The sequence below is a fragment of the Vipera ursinii genome (assembly GCF_947247035.1).
Source record: "Vipera ursinii genome assembly, chromosome: 4".
NCBI classification, from domain to species: domain Eukaryota; kingdom Metazoa; phylum Chordata; class Lepidosauria; order Squamata; family Viperidae; genus Vipera; species Vipera ursinii.
Window position 1 is genome coordinate 86,097,909 of NC_139514.1, and position 23,334 is coordinate 86,121,242.

The 23,334-nt window shown below is 37.7% G+C and overlaps 1 protein-coding gene across 1 annotated transcript; it reads left to right on the forward strand.

Moving 5' to 3' along the window:
• The first annotated feature begins 895 nt into the window (after positions 1 to 895).
• On the forward strand, positions 896 to 22,280 carry LOC310640617 (acetylserotonin O-methyltransferase-like). The gene is made up of 9 exons (XM_083363025.1): positions 896 to 969; positions 2,525 to 2,646; positions 3,987 to 4,161; positions 12,813 to 12,942; positions 13,390 to 13,458; positions 13,910 to 14,028; positions 17,235 to 17,375; positions 17,548 to 17,670; positions 21,353 to 22,280. The coding sequence occupies exons 2-9, from the start codon at positions 2,575 to 2,577 to the stop codon at positions 21,559 to 21,561; spliced, it is 1,038 nt and encodes a 345-aa protein (XP_083219151.1). The 5' UTR covers positions 896 to 969; positions 2,525 to 2,574; the 3' UTR covers positions 21,562 to 22,280.
• Positions 22,281 to 23,334: the final 1,054 nt, after the last annotated feature.

Here is a 23,334-nt window from a genome sequence, read left to right on the forward strand (position 1 = left end):
AGCATCTGTTCTTGAAGAGAGATACAGATCAGGTCTGTGAAAGATTGCATAACCACCTTCTCTCTATAATTTTTTTTAATGCATTCTATCTTGGAATTAATGGCAAGTTTTAGTAGTCGTTGTTTCAATTGTGCATATCTTCAGTCCACCACCTGTGATGGGCCAAGCATGGGCCTGTTAACATTGGATTCCATGGAAGAACTAAAGTCCATTTGGAAAAGAGCAAAACCCACTTAAGTAATCCCAGCCAAACAGACATACCATAGTACTATTAAGAAGGGAAAACAAGCAGCACTAGTTGAGAGCAGTAATGGAGATGGCAGCAAACATAAATATAAGCAGTCGCACCCTTTCCCAACCCATGGGTCACAGCCCTGGAAGGAAACATCAACCCATCTCTAGAAACTTCAAGGGAGTGGCAGTTCCCCCCACCCTCCAAAAAAGGGAACAGCCAGCAATAGCCAGCAATTGGGGAATGGCATGAGAGTGAAAAAAACCAGTCAAGGTTAAAACTGATCACTCCAAATGCAACTTCTGATAATACAGCAGTATCAAATGGAAGAAGAAACTAAATATAATCAATAAAGAAGAGAATGCAAGGGAGATTCTAGATGGAAGACAGCACAGAACCCAGAAAGCTAACTAGTAAAAAAGAAAACCAGCTAATAAAATTTAAATAACAAAGTAATATTGTGCCATGATTCTTTTTTGTAGTGAAAATAAATGTTTTTCCAAAACAATCTTTTTATTCCCACCATCAATCCTGACATCTGTGATGAAGAGCTGGCCAAATAAGAACTGGCTTGACAGGTTGATTAAGCAACTCCTGGAAACATACTTGTGCTCTGCATATATATATATATATACCCTTTCTCTGACTTCCTTTCCTTTGCCTGAAACTGAGGTTTATCCTAAACATCTCAGGAAACTTGAAAGACTGACTTGGAATCTCCTCTGCTCAGCTGTCCTGTGAGTAAGACTTCAGCCACTAAAATACCTAAAATAATGTCTAGAATTTTTCCATCCTGATTCGTGTAGATAAGTTAATATTTAAAAATAACTCTGAATTTTAGAATTTCTACAGTGTATGCATATAATAATTATTGCAATAATAGTATTTAAGTTTATTTTTATACAGCTTAAGTGCTACTTTTAAACATTTGTTCTGAAAGTAGGTGCTTAGTTTCATGCCATTCTCAACCTCTACCCATTTTTCTATGTCCTAATAACTTTAAACATAGATATTAGCATTTGTAATTATCCAAAATTTGCTTCCCATATCAGGGGACTGGAGGCTAAAACATGTAAGGAACGGTGGCTGGAATTGGGTATGTCTAGTTTAATGAAGACAAGGGTGAGGGGGGACATGATAGCAGTGTTCCAATATCTCAGGGGCTGCCACAAAGAAGAGGGAGTCAAGCTATTCTCCAAAGCACCTGAAGGTAGCACAAGAAGCAACAGATGGAAACTAATCAAGGAGAGAAGCAACCTAGAACTAAGGAGAAACTTTCTGACAGTTAGAACAATTAACCAGTGGAACAACCTGCCTCCAGAAGCGGTGAATGCTCCAATGCTGGAAGTTTTTAAGAAGAGACTGGACAGCCATTTGTCCGAAATGGTATAGGGTTTCCTGCCTGAGCAGGGGGATGGATTAGATGGCCTCCAAGGTCCCTTCCAACTTTATTATTAGTATTATTATTGATCATTGCAGTCAGCCAGATGTTCAGACTGGATTTGGCATTTTTGTCTACCTATCGAGTCTTTACTAAGGACCTAGGATAGGCAGATGTGGATGTTTGATGGTATTACAGATATCATCGCAGGATGGAAGCAGTTCCTAGTAAGGCCGCCTTTTGCAATTGACTAATGGCAAATTTGTCTTTCGTTATCTTCTCCAGTTCTTTTTCGTCTATTTTGCTGTCTCCAGACACTGCCACGTCCACTATCCAGACTTTTTTGTCTTTCTTATCGACAATTGTTAAGTCCGAGGTGTTATGTTGCAGGTGCTTGTCTGTTTGAATTCTGAAGTCCCAGAGCAGTTTAACTTTATCATTTTCTATGACTTTCTCTATTTTATGATCCCACCAGTTCTTGCTAAACAGGCAAATGATATTTCTTGAAGATCTTCCACAGCACCATTGTTGCTACTTTGTCATGTTTTTATTATTATTATTATTATTATTATTATTATTATTATTATTATTATTATTATTATTATTATTATTATTATTATTTGTACTTCTTACTATTTCCCCAATTTCCATATTCTAAAACATGTTGCTCCTTAACTGTACACATAAACATCATCCTCTTTCCTACATATTTTCCTGAAAGAAAAGGTCAGTTCTTCTCTGAGAGCACCTGTCCTCTAATGCCACGGCAGCTAAATTTATTCAGGAGCCTTTTCTGAAGGACTCTTAAAAACCTTCTAAGTGTGGCCTTGTTTTCTCTTTAATAATTTTTTTTCCATTCTTTATCCTGAGGCATCTTATGGACACCTATATTTTGCCATTTTTACACACAGGAATAACAAGTGATTTGGCTAAAAAAGGTCAACGAGAGACGCCAAGAACAATGAGTTCACTAGAAGAAATTGAAAATATCCAAACATTGTTTAGATACCAGCATTCATTTGTAACTTTCAAGGTAAGGTGGGCTAATACCTCCAAATAAGAACTCTCAACTTTGAAAGTATAAAAGACCCTCCATTTCTCAGCTTCTTAATGATTTGAAAACAATAGAATCACCAAAGTTTATGTTGTAATAGAAATGTCAGCTATTAAATTGCTGCAAGATTATTTTCTGTGTCTTTTGAACAAACTGGCTTCAGTAGATACTTTCCTTGTTCAAATATGCTCTTTTTTGCCAATTAGAAATTAAAATGGGCCCAAATAAACTTATAAAATTTTATTACACCATGATAGGTGTAATAAGGTAAATTCCTCATTAGTTTTTAATAACGCTTTTTGGCTTTTTAACTACAAAGATGATTATAGCTTCATGTTTGTTGCAGAGTTGCATGTCCAAGGACTAACATTGATCTCCTTGAATAAAATTTCCAGGCAATTTACTAAATCATCTAGTGACAGTATACTGCATTTTTAACTCTAATCTTGCAACAAAATCTATATCTATGGTAATATTGCATCTAAATCTTGAGATTTCCTTTTATTTGATAAATTATGGTTGAATTTCTTTAAGGAAACTCTGAATAATAAATGTGGGGTTTCAGCAATGTTTGCTATTTTTTATTTATTTTTTATTTTAATTCCATTTATATCCCGCCCTTCTCCGAAGACTCAGGGCGGCTTACAAGCTTAGCAGTAACCTATAATAGATAGGTTCAACATTTCTTCTTGTATTGGTTTAATTAATAATTTTTCATAAAGCATTAAACATTCTTTTTAACTCAGCAAATTATTATGGCGGTAAAAAAGAAGCAGAATCATTATTTTTGTAACTGCCATAAAACTTTGCTTCCTCAGTGGAATGTATCATATTCAGCCAGGCAGGAACACATATTCTTTTCTTCAGTTTATTCCCCTCTTGGATGTCTTCTATAATAGCATAGAGTACATATAAAAAACTTGGAGTTTGAATCCTTTCTTCTCCACCAAGGATACTGTTCTTTCTGACTACCTTCCTTTCTGGTGGTTGAACACACCATCAGTCGTGGTCCTAGAGGCCATCAAGATTTGCCTGAACAAGTCCATAAATAAATTGAGCAAAGCCCAAAATTGTACAAGAAAGGAATATAAGTTTTTTATGGGTGTTAGTACACCCACATTCAGCACAGAGGGGATGTCACTCCACAAATGAATGGCTGTCTACATAATGCCTTTTGTTGTTTAAGAGCTGGTGGGGCTAGTTAACATATGTAAGCCTGCTTGATTCTTTCTTCAGTAAACAAATAGATGTTGGGATTGTTTGGATGCAAACTGAGAGGAATGCCACGGCTTTTGTTCTTGCTCTCTGCTTCTTCCTAGGTCATTTCCACTGCCTCTGAGCTGGGTGTCTTCGATCTGCTGAGGGAGTCTAGGGAACCGCTGTCTTCCACAACTGTTGCTGAATGCTTGAGCACCAGCACCATCGGGATGCAGACGCTGCTGGAGGCCTGTGTGGGGTTAAAGCTCCTAACACTGGAGTGGAAAGATGGAAAAGGTAATCCTATGAGAAGCGGAAAGCAAATGAAATGGCCAACAATTATTCCATGTACAGATCTCAAACTATTACATTAAATGTTTCCTCTCTTTTCCCCTTAGTATTTACTGTCTCATTTTTAAATTAATACAATTCTTATTATATCAAATAAATAAAAAATAACTTTCTTACATTTATCAATACTTTTTAGTTTATACATATCTAGTTGTTTTAACATTCAATCTTTAGACAATCAACATCTTGGTTAGTTTTTCTCATTTTTTAATTTCCCATTAATATTGAAATTTAACGTTTGATATTTATAATTTCCAAATTTTAAATAACCCCAGTTCCCTTTATCATAATTCAACACAAGATGTAATGTTCAGGATACATGTCTTATCTATTTAAATTCTCACCATCTTACATCAACTAATTAATAATACAATATAATATTCTTATTTTCTAGTAATTTCCAAATATCTTAAATTTAATAACCCAAATTTCTCTTATTTCAACATTTAATACTTCCTCTCTTTTTCTCTTTATATCTACTATCTCATATTTAAGTTAATTTTTATTATTACCGTTAAGTAAAAACATATTTATTACATACATCGATCGGTTTTTAGCTTATATATATCTTAATTACCTTTACATTTGACCTTTATAACTAAAGAAATGTTCAAATTGAACTGTTAATATTTATACTTCTAAGTTTTAAATAACCAAAGTTTTGTTTATCTCAACTCATAACAATCTAATATTCAAAGTACACATCTTATCTATTTGAGTGTATTCTATTTTAATTCTCATGAATAAGTCAAAACTCCAATTTTCTTCAGTCTTATTCTAGCTTTCTTTCTTTGCCAAATCATCTTCCATGTTCGTGCTTTTCAGTCATCAAACAAATCTCCCTGTATTGTTATATATTGTTTGATGTAGAAAAAACCATCCAGTCGCCAATTTTATGAGAGGATTAACAGAATGGTTCTCTATCTTTCCTTCTCAACATAGTTGTCCTGAACTGTTTATCTCCTCTTCAGTCTGTTCTTTTTCTTGATCCTCAGGTTCCTTCTGATTTATGTAGAAAGTGTTTTCCTTTTTCATAATAATAATAATAATAATAATAATAATAATAATAATAATAATAATAATAATAATAATAATAATAATAATAATAATTTTATTTATATACCGCCCTTCTCCCGAAGGACTCAGGGTGGTGAACAGGGCAGATATATAAAAAATACAAAAATACAAAAGTTAAAAGAAAATTAAACATATGCCCAGCTAAAAAACAATAAATACAGATATTAAAAATGACATAAAAACCCAACCCATCCCCCTTCAGGCCAGGCCGGCTTGTTCAAATAAGAATGTCTTCAGATCGCAACGGAAGGAGCGAAGGTCGGGTGCCATCCGGAGCTCAACCGGCAACCGTTCCATAACTCCGGGGCGCCCACAGAGAAGGACCTCCCCCTGGGGGCCACCAATCGACATTCTCTGATTATCAGTCCCTTTTCTAGGTTTTCCATTGACTGTGTTTGTTGATCAGTTTGATCTTTTGTCATGATATTTAATTGTTCCACTTTTTCTGTTATATTCTGTGTAGTTGAATTTTTACTTGTAATCAAAGCTTGAGTTTGTGTATCTAGGCTGACCTTGTTCTTTTCTGTAACCTCTTATTTCATCAGTGTCTGTAAGAATAGTTTGATGATTTGCATTTCGCATAGAGAGAATCTGTTCCTGATCTTCATCCATATTTTTAGTAGTATATTAAGCTAAAAACTTTACAATCAGAGAATGCAAATAAAAATCTGTCACTGAATATGGAACACAGATGAGCTTCTCAAAGATGATATCTCAAGGCTGCATAAATCTTATCTATTGTCTGGGCTACTGGCCAAGCCCCTTTCAAGCAATAACAAATTGAAGTATCAGGTTTAGCTGCAAGATACCACCCCTATAATTTAAAGTTTTCTTTTAAATCCAAAGTTTTTTATAATCTTTTCAGTTTTGTTTCTTTTTTATAAATAAAAACCCAAATCTTCAGTAAGAGTACAAAATCTTTTAGTCCACAAACTTTGAAAAATAAAATTCCAATTTGGATCAAGTTATTCTTTCAACATTTTAAACTCCCCTGGATAGTCAGTTGCCGCTGTATCTAGAGGGAGGGATAAAATCTCCCTTCCCTCTCCACAGGGGAAAAGTACTTTAAGCAGCTTATGCAGGTAAAAAAGATAGTTAAGATTTAAGAGAGGTGGATCTCACCCAGTCTCATCCATGCTGCTTTATAAATTGCCTGGTGGTAAATGTAACTTCGGCTGTCTGCAGCCTAGGGACGAGCCATATTGCTATGGCCGGTTTTTCATCTGCCGGTTTGGAGGGCTGCCCAGGGTGAAGTGGAAGGGCTACTGCCCTCCTGCAATCAAGCGGGGATCCCCTCCTTGCTGGTTGCACCTACAGGGTGACTTTCGACCCTTTCCAGGGTCCCCTATCGAAATGAAACTGGATGCAGAAGATGGAGCTCGCCTTCCAGACATCCATGGTGGCCGCATCGGCAAACCGGAATTCTGGGTTTGTGTGTATGTTTGTTAGCATAATACAATATGCTAATAATAATTTAGTCAACAACATAAATACATGTTTGTCAAGAAAAACATTATAATTTACAAATACACTTACTATACTCCACTGCCCAAGTATTTTTTTTAAAAAAATGTTGATTTAACAATGGAACAGACCTATAGAATATCCTACTATATGGAGCCTTTTTTGTTTTAGGGATCAGTTTTATTCCTCTAAAAATCAAGATTAACTGCACCGTTGTTGTTGTTGTTGTTGTTATTATTATTATTATTATTATTATTATTATTATTATTATTATTATTATTATTATTATTTAAACATGAACCTCAGTCAACTGAACATTCAAATTGACTTGCGCTGATGGATGACACGGGTTGCTGCCAGCATTTTAGGTATCAACCAGGTACCTCCTCAAAATGTAAGATGTTCCGAGTAGCGCAATTTTTTGTAGTATTGCTGGAGTTATTGCAGGAAGCTGCAGTTTCTTGATGTATTTTGCAAAGTTTTGAGACATAGTTCCCAGTGCCCCAATGACAATGGGTATCACTGTTACACATTTCATCCATAATCGTGCATTTTCGATGGCCAGGGCACGATATTTCGTAATTTTTTCCAGTTCTTTTTCTTCAACTCTGGCATCTCCTGGTACAGTGATATCAATCAGCTGTATGCTTTGGTTCTCTACAACTGCGATATCTGGCATGTTGTGTTCCAAATGGTGATCTGTCTGTATTCGAAAGTCCCACAAATCTTCACCCTCTCATTCTCAACAACTTTTTCCACCCTATGTTCTCATGACTTTTTAGACAGAGGCAAGTCGTATTTTTTACACAATGCCCAGTGGATTAATTTAGCAACTCTCTCATGTCTAGCTTTGTAATCAGTTTGCATGATTCTGCTGCACTCACATATTAGATGTGAACAGTGCTTTTTTTGTAAAAGAAAAAGGTGCCGGAACTCACACATGTCATACAACCCGCCTTGCCTACCCTACAAGGTTCCATCCAAAAAAGGTGCTGGAACTCCGTTCTGAGCGTTCTATGAGAAAAAAAGCCCTGGATGTGAAACAGTTTCAACTTTGTCATTGCAAAGTCGACATTTAGATTGTCAGTAGATTTTTGTATCTTTGCTTTCATGGCATTAGTTTGTAGTGCTTGTTCTTGAGCAGCCAGTATTAAGCCTTTCATTTCTTTCTTGATGGTTCCCATCTTAAGCCATGTCCATGTCAAGTTGTTATCACATTTTCCTTCATGCTATCTATGCAAAGCTTTGGTTTTCCATCTATTTAATCTGTCATCCAGCCGTTTTTCCTTATATTCTGCCTTTATTATTATTATTATAAAACTTTTATTCATAAAACATGAACCTCAGTCAACTGAACACTCAAATTGGCTGGCACTAATGGTTGACACAGGCTGCTGCCAGCATCCTAGGTATCAACCAGGTATCTCCTTAAAATGTAAGATGTTCCGAGTAGCATAGCTTTTTGTAGCTTTGCTGGAGTTATTGCAGGAAACTGCAATTTCTTGATGTATTTTGCAAAGTTTTTGGACATAGTTCCCAGTGCCCCGATGACAATGGGTATCACTGTTACACATTTCATCCATGATCGCACAGTTTTGATGTTCTTTTTCTTCAACTCTGGCATCTCCTGGTACAGCGATATCAATCAGCTATACGCTTTGGTTCTCCACAACTGTGATATCTGGCATGTTGTGTTCCAAATGGCGATCTGTCTGGATTTGAAAGTCCCACAAGATCTTCACCCTCACATTCTCAACAACGTTTTCCACCCTATGTTCCCACGACTTTTCAGACACAGGCAAGTCGTATTTTTTACACAATGCCCAGGGGATTAGTTTAGCAACTCAGTCATGTCTAGCTTTGTAATCAGTTGTTGCAAAGTCGGCAATTTGGATTGTCAGTAGATTTTTGTATCTTCGCTTTCATGGCATTACTTTGTAGTGCTTGTTCTTGAGCAGTCAATATTAAGCCTTTCGTTTCTTTCTTGATGGTTTGCATCTTAAGGCATGCCCATGTCAAGTTGTTATCAAATTTTCCTTCAATGTTTTTCAAATGTTGTCCATGCAGGGTGAGGGGTGACATGATAGCAGTGTTCCAATATCTGAGGGGCTGCCACAAAGAGGAGGGACTCAAGCTATTCTCCAAAGCACCTGAAAGCAGGACAAGAAGCAATGGATGAAAACTAGTCAAGGAGAGAAGCAACCTAGAACTAAGGAGAAACTTCCTGACAGTTAGAACAATCAACCAGTAGAACAACCCGCCTCCAGAAGTGGTGAATACTCCAACACAGGAAGTATTTAAGAAGAAAGTGGACAGCCATTTGTCTGAAATGGTATAGGGTTTCCTGCCTGAGCAGGGGGTTGGACTAGATGACCTCCAAGGCCCCTTCCAACTTCTTCTTGTTCTTGTTGTTCTTGTTCTTCTTCTTGTTTTTGTTATTATTATTATTATAAAAAATCTTAGGGTTTCCATCTATTTAATCTATCATCCAGCCGTTTTTCCTTATATTCTCCCTTTGTTTCTGTTATTTTGATAATGCTCTTTGTTTTCACAGCCTGCAGCAATTTTTCTGTACTTTGATTTACATAGATATTCAAACTTCATTTTTCTACTTCTACAGTTTGGTGGATTCGCAGTAGCCCTCTGCCCGCTATTCTTCTTGGCAGGTACAATCTGTCGATGTCACTTTGTGGATGTACAGCATGGCACATGTTCAAAGGTTTACGCGTTTTCCAGTCTAGGTGTTCCAATTCTGCCAATGTCCAGTTGATAATTCCAGCTGGGTAGTGTATCACTGGGACTACCCATGTATTAATGGCTTTAATTATATTTCCGGCATTCAGCTTTGGTTTTAGTATTTTGCGGACTCTTCCGATGTATTCCTTTTGTGTTGACTCTTTGACTTTTCCATTCAAGATGTTATCTGCTTCCAATATGCCTAGGTATTTGTAACCATCATCCTTTGCTAGTGCTTTAATAATACTTCCGTTTCCCAGTTCTATTCCTTCTATTTTTCCCATTTTTCCTCATTTCATGGATAATATAGCACATTTTCCAAGTCCAAAGTCCATTCTGATGTCGCTGCTAAACAGTTGATCTGTGTTGAGTATTGATTCAAGTTCAATGTGGCTTTTCGCATACAGTTTTAAGTCATCCATGTATAGTAGATGGTTTATCTTGCCATGCTGGCTTGAGATGTGGTATCCCAGTTTTGTGTTTCATAATAATATTGTCAATGGAATTAATGCGATTTTGAACAGTAGTGGTGAAAGTGAGTCCTCTTGGAAGATTCTTAGTCTGATGTTGATTTCACCAATGTTCTCCCCATTTGCTGTTAGAACTGTTGTTGTTGTTATTATTTATTTATTTATTTATTTATTTATTTATTTATTTATTTATTTATTTATTTATTTATTTATTTATTACTAGACAGATTGCTGTAGGTTTTGTGGCAAGGTTTTTTAGAGGGGGTTTGCAATTACCTCCTTCCTAGAGCTGAGAGAATGTGACTAGCCCAAGGTCAGCCAGCTGGTTTCATGCTTAACATGGAACATGAGCTTATACATATAATCAGGGCTTTTTTTCCTCATAGAACTCTCAGAATGGAATTCCGGCACCTTTTTTTGCAAAAAAAAGAAGCTTTTACACAAGCTGTGCTGCTATTGGCTTTCGAAAGCCTATTGCAGGCTTTGCTCTTTTATGACTCAAAGACTTCAACTCCCAGAATTCCTGAGTCAGCTATGCTATTGGCTTTCGAAAGCCAATAGGAATTGCTGCTGAGCTTGCCAAAAGACCCGGCAGGCAAATGTTGCACAGGCAAGTTGCAGCGAAGGCAGGAAAATTGCACTCCTCCCTGCTCCCCAAACACACCATCTCAACTAGGTAAGTAAGATATTATTTGCAAATAGGATATCCAAGTATGACTCAAGAAAATTTTCCCTGCATGGAGGGAGTAGTGGTTTGTTTCACTTTGTTTTACTTTTCAAATTTCTGTAGGGAAGAAATGATGATTAGAAAAAGGCAAGAAGTTTTTTTTATTAGGAAGAATTCATTTATCCCATGCTAGATCTTTGGGAGCTTAGTACCACCAGCACAGAACATTTGCTTTTCTGAAACTTCATTCAAATTCAATTCCTGATAGGGGCATTGAAAAAAAATGTTATTTATTAAATTCATATGCTGACTATCTCACCAGGATGACTCTGAAGTCAACTGTGAATCCATGCACAGTGGGGCCATTAAGCCCATTTTTTCCACTTTATCAAAAAGGAGACTATGATTTACTTTATCAAATCCCTTTAAATTAACTTCAGCCCTTACAATTGCTAGCAACCCTGGCTCTCAATTATTATAATGAGAGGCTATTGTATTGTGAAAAAAAGGAAAAATCCGTGCTGAATTGCTTTAACACACTGCATTTAAAAGTTGATATCTCCAAAAAGAAAAACAAAAAACAAAAACCTCACAAAGAAAAATAACAGAAGGAAAAGTCCAAGAAACAGAATTGGTTCATCCAATGGAAAAGTGAACCATACATTAGCTCAGAAGAAATAAAGTTTTGGAAACAAAAACTACAAAGAACAACAGATTTGTTCCAGGTTCAAACAAGCCACATTAAAAAAAATGAAAGACACCAACTCAGCCTTAAATGTCAGCTGACGTTATGTGTCAGGAAGTGTTTCCAAAACCACATTAAGTCCTTGCATAGATCTTCCATATTCTTTGTACATTTCAGTTAAGAATCTCACCTCTTTCTCTCTCTCACTCACTCACCCATAATGTCTCCTGAAAATGCTATTATAGAAATGGCTAGTTTTTAATGTTATAGAAAAGTAAAAAGTTGAGGTTCAATGTTAATGCTTCCTTCTACCCCTGCAACAGAGGAAGTCTGAAGACAGTGCCTTTTCTTTTTCCCTTCTCCCCCTCACTTTTCCCTTTTTCTCTCACCCTTCGCTTGCAAAAGCACACCCCTCACTTACTCATACTTTGCTCACAAAAGTCTGCAGTTGCTCTCACTCACTCCTCCGTCTCTTTCAAAGGCACCTCGTTCAGTCTCTTCCCCACTCACTCTGTCCCTTTCAAAGGCCTCTTGCTCGCTCACTCACTTACTGCCCTGTTGCTTCCAAACACCATTTGCTCGTTCACACTTACTGCCCAGTTGCTTCTAAATGCTTCCAAATGCAATTTGCCCATTCACTCATTCACTGCCCCATTGCTTCTAAATGCTTCCAAATGCCACTTGCTCACTCACTTACTGTGTTTGGAAGCAACGGGGCAGTAAGTGAATGAGTGCCAGGGCCAGAGGCCATCAGCTGTTTGGCGCTGGAGATGCCGGGTGGCCCAATGCAGCACTCCGTGGCTGGGGCGTCTTTAGCTGGTGGGGGCTCAGCATGGGCTGTAGTGTGGCAACTGCAGGGAGTGGAATCCCCACGGGGGCTGTGGGGAGAAGAATCCTCATGGCCTGTGGCTCCAAGCCATGGGAGTGGTGGTGCAAAGGACAGGCGGCAATGCCGTAGCAAGAGGGGGTTCTTACAGACACCGGCATCGCTCCCAGTGACAGCACCTCGGAGTTCCAGCACCTTCTTTTTTAGAAAAAAAAGCCCTGCATATAGTCCTTGACTTACAACATTTCATTTAGTGATGACTGTTGCAGCATCCCAATGGTGATCACCTTTTGCAACCTTCTGACAAGCAAAATCAATAGGGAAGCCAGATTCACTTAACAACCATGTTACTAAATTAACAACTGCAGCAATTCACTTAATAACTGTGGCAAGAAAGGCTGTAAAATGAGGCAAAACTCATTTAACAAATATCTCACTTAACAACAGAAATTTTGGGCTCAGTTGTGGTAATAAGTTGAGGACTACTGTACCTGTAATGTCCAGGTTTTTAGTGTGATGTCTTAACCATTTCACCAAATTTACTCTCATATTATTGTGAAATGCCTGACATAAATACAGCATAATTTGTTTTTAAAGTATTTTAAGACAATCATGCAAGTATGCCTGTAGCAAATTGAAAGACAGTTACCATTATTTTTTGTTTCTTTTTAGATCTTTATGGAAACACAGACTTTGCCAATCTCTACCTGGTCAAATCAAGCCCAAAGTCTCAGTATTATTCCATGAAGTTCTATTCTGAATTTATCTATCGATCAATGCAATATTTGCCTGATGCTGTGAGGTAAACAAATCCAACAGAAGACAAAAAGATTGGTCTTTCCCCCCCCCTACAAATCTATCAAATGTGAATTCATAAGCCTGATGAATTAAGATTTCCCCCATGTCTTTCTTTAAACTAAAAAGTTTAAAAGAACTTTTTCCAAAATAGAAAATAAGAAAAGATTCGTAACTTTAAAAGGCAGAAGAGTAATAGAGGGTTGGGTTTATTGTCTTCATCCAGGGAGTTTCTTCAAGTAAGCAACCTAATTTACCATCTTGTTGTTCTTTATAGCTTATTTCTTGGTAGAGATGCATTAGATCATACCGCATTGTAGTTGAGAGAGTGGAAGAAAACTGGCTTAATGAAACATTTAGAATAAATTTTGAACTATCAAAATACTGTAAGACATTCAGGATCATGCCAGCATGATTGTCTTGTTCTTTTCTAACTTTTTAAAAATTCTTTTAGGAAAGGAAAAAATCAGATTTCATCAATATATGGCTCTCCTTCAGACAATGCTTTTGAGGTCATTTACAGGTAATATTATAATTTTAGAGAATGGTCATTAAATAGAGTAATTGTTTTGTGAGCAACTGATCAATATGATTAACCTTCACATTGTCATTATTTTCTCTATCATATTTTCTTGACCCATCATTTTCACCATATTCAACCTCTCTTTTATGGCAATGGAATCTAGTTATGGCAGATCTAACTGACCAGGCATTTCTGTTGATATACAAAGCACAGGTCTGCAGTTAGAGCACCTTTGCAAATGTGCTTTGTTTCAAGAATATTATAATGTTTTCCACTGAAATGGTAGCACAGTTTCATGTATAACATACAGATTTTTCCAACTCCTGATCAGCATCATTCAAGTAATGCTGTAAAAAGAATTCATTTCATACAAACATAAATAGATATGTAAAACAATAACAACAATAGCATTTTATAAAGTTATATTGAATGTTGTTTGTTTTAATTCTAGCTCAAAGGAAGAGTTAGAAACCTTCTCCAATTTCATGAATGAGCTCTGGCCTGTGGTAGGAAGAGAAGTGCTTTCTGCCTTTGACCTGTCCCAGTTCCCACTCATTTACGATCTGGGTGGTAAGTACCACCTGTGCTTTCCCATCTACTTCACATGTTGGGCCAAGAAATCTCCTCCCAAAAGGTAATAAGGAAAACAGGTTGTTAAGAGGTTGAGTAGTGTCCCAGATAATCTTACAGACCCTGTTCAAACAACACTTCTGTACTATTTCCTGGATGGGAGGGAGGGAACTGCCAATGAACTTTTCGGCCAACCTCACCACTCTCTGCACCACCTCCCTGTCTGAAGCAGTGATGCTTCCAAACCAGACTGTGATGCTGCATGACAGGATGCTCTCAATCGTCCCCCTGTAGAAAGTGGTCAGAACAGAGGAAGGAAGATGAGCTTTGGTCATATGGATGCAGAAAGTGCAGGTGCTGCTGTGCTCGCTTCACCAGTTTCTCACTGTTGAGCGACCAAGCCAGCCTACTCGTTAGTTTAGCAAACTCAGGAATTTCATGCTGGTAACCATCTCCACCCCTTCATGGATTACTGCCTTGTCATGGCAAAGGGGCTTGCGTAATTCAATGAAGCTATGAGCTATGCTGTGCAGGGCTACCCAAGACGGGCAGGTCATAGCAGAGAGTTCTGACAATACATGATCCACTGGAGAAGGAATGCCCCAACCACCGGTGCTGAAGAGGATGAAATTGTCTGTTTCAATGATGCCTTACAGCACCTTATAGAACTAACACCAAAAAATGATGTCCTTATCATCATGGGGGATTGGAATGCTAAAGTAGGAAGCCAAAAGATAACTGGAATAACAGGCTAGTTTGGCCTTGGAGTACAAAATGAAGCAGGGGACAGGCTGACAGATTTTTGTCAAGAGAATACAATGGTCATAGCAAACACTCTTTTCCAACAACCCAAGAGACGGCTCTACACATGGACATCACCAGATGGTCAACACAGAAATCAGATTGACTATGTGCTCTGCAGTCCAAGATGGAAAAGCTCTATACAGTCACTAAAAACAAGACCAGGAGATGACTGTGGCTCAGACCATGAGCTTCTCGTTGCAAAATTTAGGCTTAAATTGAAGAAAGTAGGGAAAAGCACTAGGTCATTCAGGTATGAACTAAATCATATCCCTGATGAATATACAGTAGAGGTGACAAATACATTTAAGGAATTAGATCTGATAAACAGAGTGCCTGAAGTGCTATGGACAGAGGCTTGCAACATTGTACAAGAGGTAACAACTAAAACCATCCCAAAGAAAAAGAAATGCAAGAAAGCAAAATGGCTGTTTGAGGAAGCTTTGCAAATAGCTGAGGAAAGGAGGGAAGTAAAAGGCAAGCGGGGAAAAAGAAAGATACACCCAATTGAATGCAGAATTCCAGAGAAAATTTTCTAAGAAAATTGAAGAGATGAAGGGAATTTTTTCATGCAAAAATGGGCATGATAAAGGACCTAAATGGCAGGGACCTAACACAGGCAGAAGAGATTAAGAAGAGGTGGAAAAATTACACAGAAGAACTATACAAGAATGAGCTTAACGTCCCTGATAATCACAATGAGGTGGTCACTGATCTTGAGCCAGACATCCTAGAATGTGAAGTAAAGTGGGCCTTAGGAAAGCTGAGCAACAACAAAATTAGTGGAGGTGACACTATTCCAGCTGAGCTATTCAAAATCTTAAAAGACGACACAGTAAAACTGCTACACTCAATTTACCAGCAAATTTACCAGCAAACTCCACAGTGGCCACAGGATTGGAAAAGATCAGTTTACATTCCAATTCCAAAGAAAGGCAGTGCCAAAGAATGTTCAAACTATCACACCATTGCACTCATTTCATGCTACTAAAGTTATGCTTAAAATCCTACAAGCTAGACTCCAGCAGTATGTGGACCAAGAACTACCAGAAGTATAGGCAGCATTTCGAAGAGGCAGAGGAACTAGAGATCAAATTGCCATCATACGTTGGATCATGGAGAAAGCTAGGGAGTTCCAGAAAAACATCTACTTTTGCTTCATTGACTATGCTAAAGCATTTGATTGTGTGGATCATAACAAACTGTGGCAAGTTTTTAAAGAGATGGGAGTACCAGACCATCTTATTTGTCTCTTGAAAAACCTTTATGTGGGTTAAGAAACAACAGTGAGAACTAGACACGGAGCCACTGATTGGTTCAAAATTGGGAAAGGTGTCCGGCAAGGCTGTATACTGTCGCCCTGCCTATTTAACTTATATGCAGAGCACATCATGAGAAATGCATGGCTAGATGAATCAAAGTTGGAATTAAGATTGCCAGGAGAAATATCAACAACCTAAGATATGCAGATGATACCACTCTAATGGCAGAAAGTGAAGAGGAATTAAAGAGCCTCTTGTTGTGGGTGAAGAAGGAGAGTGCAAAAGTTGGCTTGAAACTTAAAATTAAAAAAACCAAGATCATCGCATCTGGCCCTCTCAATTCCTGGCAAATAGATGGGGAAGAAATGGAGGTAGTGACAGATTTTATTTTCCTGGGCTCCAAGATCATCACAGATGGGGACTGCAGCCAAGAAATTAAAGGTAGCGATGTGTCAGACACGACTTCGCAACTAACAACAACAAACCATCTCCACAGGTGTATCATTAATGCACAGAGAAGTGTGGCTGTTCCTGCCTTTTGTGAAATCGACAATAATCTCTTTGGTTTTTCCAGTATTTAAAACTAAGCTGTTTTCCTTACACCACTTCACCAACCCCTCAACCTCCTTGCAGTAAGCTTCCACATTGTCATCATGAATAAGGCCCACTTCTGTTGTACCATCTGCGAAATTTACAATATGGTTGGTGGCAAACCTAGCACAACAGTCATGAGTGAACAGGGTCAACAGCAGTGGACCTAGGACGCAGCCCTGAAGATGATGTGGAATTTGGTGCCCTTTGAGATGATGTTCAGTTTTTGTCTCTTTAAACTGCATCAAAAGACATTATTTTTGATCATTGTGAATATTCAGTGCATCCATCCTAAGGAATTCTCATAGCATATGAAAGTTGAGAATCAATTGATTCAGTCTCTGTTCTTTTTCCCTATTAGTATTTGTTTTCGATGATATGAAGCATAGCAAATTTGGAAGATGTTTGTCTCATTTTTGAAATTATTAGATTCCAGTTAATGTCATGTATAGCTTAGAACAATAATAGGCAGTGTAGCTTCAGGGGAAAAAGCTGGACATATACAAAATTTTGTTTTGCAGTTACTTAATTACATTTTGTTCTTTCTTTAAGGAAGCACTGGTGGCTTAGCTAAGGAACTGATTTCACTCTACCCAAAATGTACTGTGACTGTTTTTGACCTTCCTGAAATAGTGGAAGCATCCAAGAACCATTGTTTTCCTTCAGAACAGACCCAGATCACTTTCCATGCAGGTAAAAGATGTGATGCAATCTTCCTTGTGGGTTGAACTCATGTTTTGCTAAGCACAAGAAACTTTCACATAAAGACTGTATTCTGTGTTTTTTAAAAAAGAGAAAACAGATTATTCTGTCAGAATAATCTGGAAGATATGGTACTAAATGAGATTTTACTTATTTTTTGTAGGTGATTTTTTTAAAGATCCTATTCCTGAAGCAGACCTGTACATTTTGGCCAGGACTCTGCATGACTGGTCAGATGAGAGTTGTTTGCAGCTGTTATGCAAAGTGTACCAGGCCTGCAAACCTGGTAGGTATTCTTTAATCACGAAAAGTTAAATTTGCTAGGGAACTGGCAAAGTTCATACTTGGCTCATGTTTTGGACTGCCCTAAGTCTAGGGTCATTTCAAATTCACTTTTCCTGGGCCTTCAGCTGGCATCTTAGAATAAGTAATTCAGCTGCAGTGCTGAAAAAAAATGTGTTTCTAGAGTGATTCTTGCAGCTATCTTTTCTGTATAACCCAAAGGGCCTATGTTGTGCAGATCAGATTCATTCATATTTTAGTGGCTGTGGTACAAATGAGTAAGACTTCTCATTGTGACCCTGTGACTATTTACTATTTCGTGGCCTCTACTGCCTAGATATATGTTTTAGCAATCTTTCTACACTTGCTGCAAAAATGACTAAGTTGGTAAGTAATATCTTCTTTATAGTGGAAAAATATAATAATAATAATAACAACAACCCAGTAAGGCACTACAATGATGTGGTTGTGGGGATTTATGCTCTCATGAAGATGAGAGCTATGCCAGAAGTTTAACCATATTGGACAGGTCTCATCAGAGGAGTCAGACAAAGGAGGAGTCTCCCATAAGAAATATGGTGAGATGCAAATTACAGAAACCTTTACCAGCTTGGTGGTCGCCAACACTGAGAAACTCTACTATGAAGGAAGATAGGCGGGCATGGAATTTTGCAAGTACACTAGATAGTTGTATAAGAATAAAGGTCATTGGAAGAATATATGAAGGAGGATAAGGAAACACTGAAACTAGTACATCATGAGGGCTTACTGGAGATACCAAAGTGGACTGTAAGAGGGATCAAATACAGGTAGTCTTTGAATTACAACCATTCATTTACTGATAGTTCAAAGTTACAAAGGCACTGAAAAAAGTGACCTTTGACAAATTTTCAACTTTTTACCATTGTGGAATCCCCATGGTCATGTGATTAAAATTTGGGCACTAGGCAGTTGGCATGTATTTATAATAGTTGCACTGCCTGGAGGTCATGTGATCACCATTTGTAACCTTCCTAGCTCATTCTCACAAGCAAACACAATGGAGAAGCCAGATTTCTTTAATGACAGCATGATTCATTTAACAACTGTAGCGAATCACTTAATAGCTGTGGCAATATATAAGCTAAAACTCATTTAAGAATTGTGTTGCTTAGCAATGGAAATTTTGTGCTCAGTTGTGGTTGTAATTCAAACATTACCTGCAAAGAATAAAAAAGAGAAATGGTAAGACAAACTATTACACAGCCAGTACACTAAAATATAAACTATCCGGCAAAGCAGATAACAAGACCTGGCAATGGCTAAGAGCAGGAAAATTGAATAAAGAGACAAAGGGGGTAATTCTGGCTGCACAAGACCAAGCTTTAAGAACAAATGAATTCAAAGCCAGAATTGAGAAGATAGCAACAGATAGCAACTGCCAACTCTACAAAAATGCTAAAGAAACAGTGGACCACCTAGTTCAGGGGTAGGCAACCTTGGCTCTTTTATGACTCGTGGACTTCAACTCCCAGAATTCCTGAGCCATGAGTCATAAAAGACCCAAGGTTGCCTACCCCTGACCTAGTTAGTTGCTGCAAGACTATCACACAGACTGAATACAAATAACAGCATGGCAGAGTAGCAACAATGGTGCATTGGAATATGTGCAAGAAATACCATTTGCTACAAGCAAGAACTGACCCCAAATAGACAAAAGTAATGGAAAATGCAAAAGCTAAAGTACTCTGGGACATTAGAATTCCAATAGACAAACACCTGCTACATACCATCCCTGATAAGAAGGCCAAAAATGTATGGATACTGGACCTTGCAGAACCTGCAGATAGCAAAACAGAACAGAAAGACTTGGAGAAAATCACAAAATACAAAGACCAGTAATTAGATGTGGAATGAATGTGGCAAATGAAAGCAAAGAAAATAACAACAATAATAGGCACCTTAGGTACAATCCTAATACCACTGAAGCACCATTTGAACACCATTAGCATTGACAAAATCACCAAATTGCAAAAGGAAATTTTACTTGTAACAATAATAATTTAATTCCATCCAACAACAGGTCCTTGGTGGATAATAGGTGCATAAAAACACTCAATCCAGTCTAACATCTACTGACTGTGTAGCCAAACACCACAAACATAATTGGATATCATTAAGGATGCACAAGTTAAAAATCTGATTTGTAAAGAATACATCCAAAGAATGAGAAAATTGCTAATGACAATATTGAAAGGTGGAAACACCATCAAAACTAGCCCATATACTGCTGGAATTTTGACTGGACAGATGGTTGGCAGTATGGCGGGTTGAATCCCGAGTGCTGTGTAACAGAGTGAGCGCCTGTTACTCGTCCCAGCATCTGCCAACCTAGCAGTTCGAAAGAACGTAAAAATGCAAGTAGAAAAATAGGGACCACTACGGTGGGAAGGTAACAGCGTTCCGTGCGCCTTTGGCATCTAGTCATGCTGGCCACATGACCACAGAGATGTCCTTGGACAAGCGCTGGCTCTTCGGCTTTGAAACAGAGATGAGCACTGGCCCCTAGAGTGGCAAACAACTAGCACGTATGTGCGGGGGAACCTTTACCTTTACCTAAGCTGAACTGGACAATTTGAACTGAAAAACAATAAAACTGATGACTATTTACTATGCCTTATGACCCCATAATAATATTGATCGATTATACGTCAAATCAAACAAACTGTCGAAGAAGTAGAGTATGCATTGGCTGAGTATATATAAAATAACCAAAAACAAAACATGAATTTTGATATATTATATTTTGATGTAATATTTGGGGGAGTGATGGTTCAGTTGTTAAAGATGCTGAGCTTGTTACCTGGAAAGCTGACAGCCAGAGTTTGAGATCTGAATGCCACACGATGGGATGAGCTCCTGATACTTGCCCTAGCTGCTGCCAACCCAGCAGTTCAAAAGCATTCAAATGCAAGTAGATAAATAAGTGGGAATGTAACCTTTATGATATGATATGATATGATATGATATGATATGATATGATGATATGATATGATATGATGATATGATGAAATGCCACACAATGGGATGAGCTCCTGCTACTTGCCCCAGTTCCTGCCAACCCAGCAGTTCAAAAGCATTCAAATGCAAATAAATAGGTATGACTTCAGTGGGAATGTGACAGCTTTCTGTACACCTAAGCATATACTGTAGTCACAGTGGCCATATGACCACTGTGACCATCTTTGGACAAGGTTGGCTTCCTTGGGTAAGAAACAGATGTGAGCACCACCCCTAGAGTCAGACACAACTGGACAGGGGAAACCTTTATGGTATGATACGATATGATATGATATGATATGATACGATACGATACGATACGATACGATACGATACGATACGATACGATATGATATAATGAAATACAGAATTTTGGCAAGGAAAATCATTAATGGTCAATTTCTACAGAAGATTGAGAGGAAAGCCTTGGAGAATAATTAAAATATCTCCAAATTAACAAAATTTCCAAGAACAACAACAAATTGGTTTGTATTGATCATTGGCAGGAATAAATATGACACGTTTGAAAGAAGGATTCATAACGCAAAATTGGGGCATTTTCAAAATATTATGTAATATTCATTGGGATGTGAAATAAATAACAATATTTTCTCACCTCTAAATCATTGAAATATATTTTGAAACAGGTGGCGGTGTCTTAATAGTGGAAATGCTTCTCGATGAAGACAGGAGAGGGCCTTTAACTGCCCACTTCTACTCCTTGATAATGATGCTCTTTACTGAAGGGAGAGAACGGTCAGCAACTGAGTTTAATGTGCTCCTCCGCAAAGCTGGTTTCCAAGAAGTTGAGTTAAAGAAAGGAAGCCTCTTTCATATTATTTTAGGAAGAAAATGATGTTGCCCCTGATTCCTTTCTGCTAAATGTTTAAGAGGAAATTTTAGTAATTGAAAGATTTGATTTGTTAATTACAGGCACTGTTATATTCTATTCTTCTTCCAGAGTCCACAGATTACATAGCTGATCCTCTTCTTATCACAAAATGTTTCACTATAACTAGGGATCCCCAATCATGGCTGCAAAAATCCTGAAATCCAATTCTGGGCAATAAAGAGAGGAAATTCTTATCATATGATGAAAATTAATCTCCTTATAGATCTTTAGTTCTTCTCATGCCGAGATACAAAGACAATCTTCTTACACACATTAAACAAACAACAGAGTATTAGAGAAAATCTGAAAGGTCTGGATCAGGACTCTAGCCCGCACATATTGCTTTGCTAATTCAATATTTTTAGCCCCTCTAAAAAGCAATTAAGCTCTAGAAATTCTGCAACACAAAGAATGCAATAGCTGCTAACAAGGTAAATAAAAAATGCAAGCTTAGCCACAAGGAAATTAACAATTAATGCTGGGAACTCAAGGTTTTTAGATAATGGCCATGGTGAAATAACTTCAGAAACATTACCTCATTCTTTCTACCCCTAGTTATGTATTTCAATATATCTCTATTAACCCAGTCAGTAATATAAGCTCATTAATGCTGTATCCTATTAATAGTAATTAATTTTAAAGACGGCTTATAATTTCACCACTGTTTCAGCTTTTCTATTTTCTATCACTGTCAATAAACTAATTTTCATATTGTGACAGTGTTTGAATTGTGCCCTGGTCTCTGTTCAAATACACTATACCCTTAAGATATTCTCATAAAAGAGCTATTCCATAAACAAATCTCATCCAATATTCCAGTTCTCCAGATACAGCAGTGAAGTTCACAAACTCTATGGCTTTGTTATGAGACTATTTATTCTCATTCTTTGCTTTCTGATCATAACCAGGTAGCAAATCAGAAAAAGATAAATACAATTCGATCTGCCTTGAGCTGGATTCTAGCCTTATGCCACATCATATGAATTTAATCCTGCCAATTGATTTTTCCATTATTTGGGGCACTTTCCAGCCTATAGACTTGAGGGTGTTCCAGTCCCAGATACCTTATTTCTGGGGGAAAGGATCAAAATGATACCTTTACAGCTTTATATAACAGCTGAATGATAGGGATTTAAAGCTATTAAAAGTGACCAGAATGTATAATATAAAGAACTTGCTTTGATCATTTTAATAGACAAAGTACATCAGAAACTGGGGTCCTTGACTGAACCACATCAAGAGAGACCACAGTGTGATATTTGCTAAATATAGCTGTGGGGCATATAGCAATAACTCATGCCTTTTAGCTCTTGATGACCTTGGTGGACCTTCTCACATACCAAGTTGCAAGAATATGGATCTCATCTGTTTGGCACAAGATGACTGTCAGAATCCATTTATATCACATTCATAAATGTATGTTTAAAACATTATTTTCCCCCCCTTTATGGATTCTGCCATCTCCCGAGGAAGGAGGAGCATATGTGGATTCAGCCTGCCTTAGGTTATTTCAAAGACCAAAGGAACCTTTTGAACTGGGGGGAACAAAAGGGAGGGTTAGAGAAGAAGGTATCTGGCTTGTGTTTTCTTTTAATTCTGGAGAGGAAGAAGGCAATAACCATAAAGATTCGAAGTTCCTTTTTTCCCCATGAAAGGGATGACACAAAGTAGAAGGATGGGGGCTGACCAAATGGGGTTGAGGGAAGGGGGGTTGAACTGGGTACCCTTTATAAAATT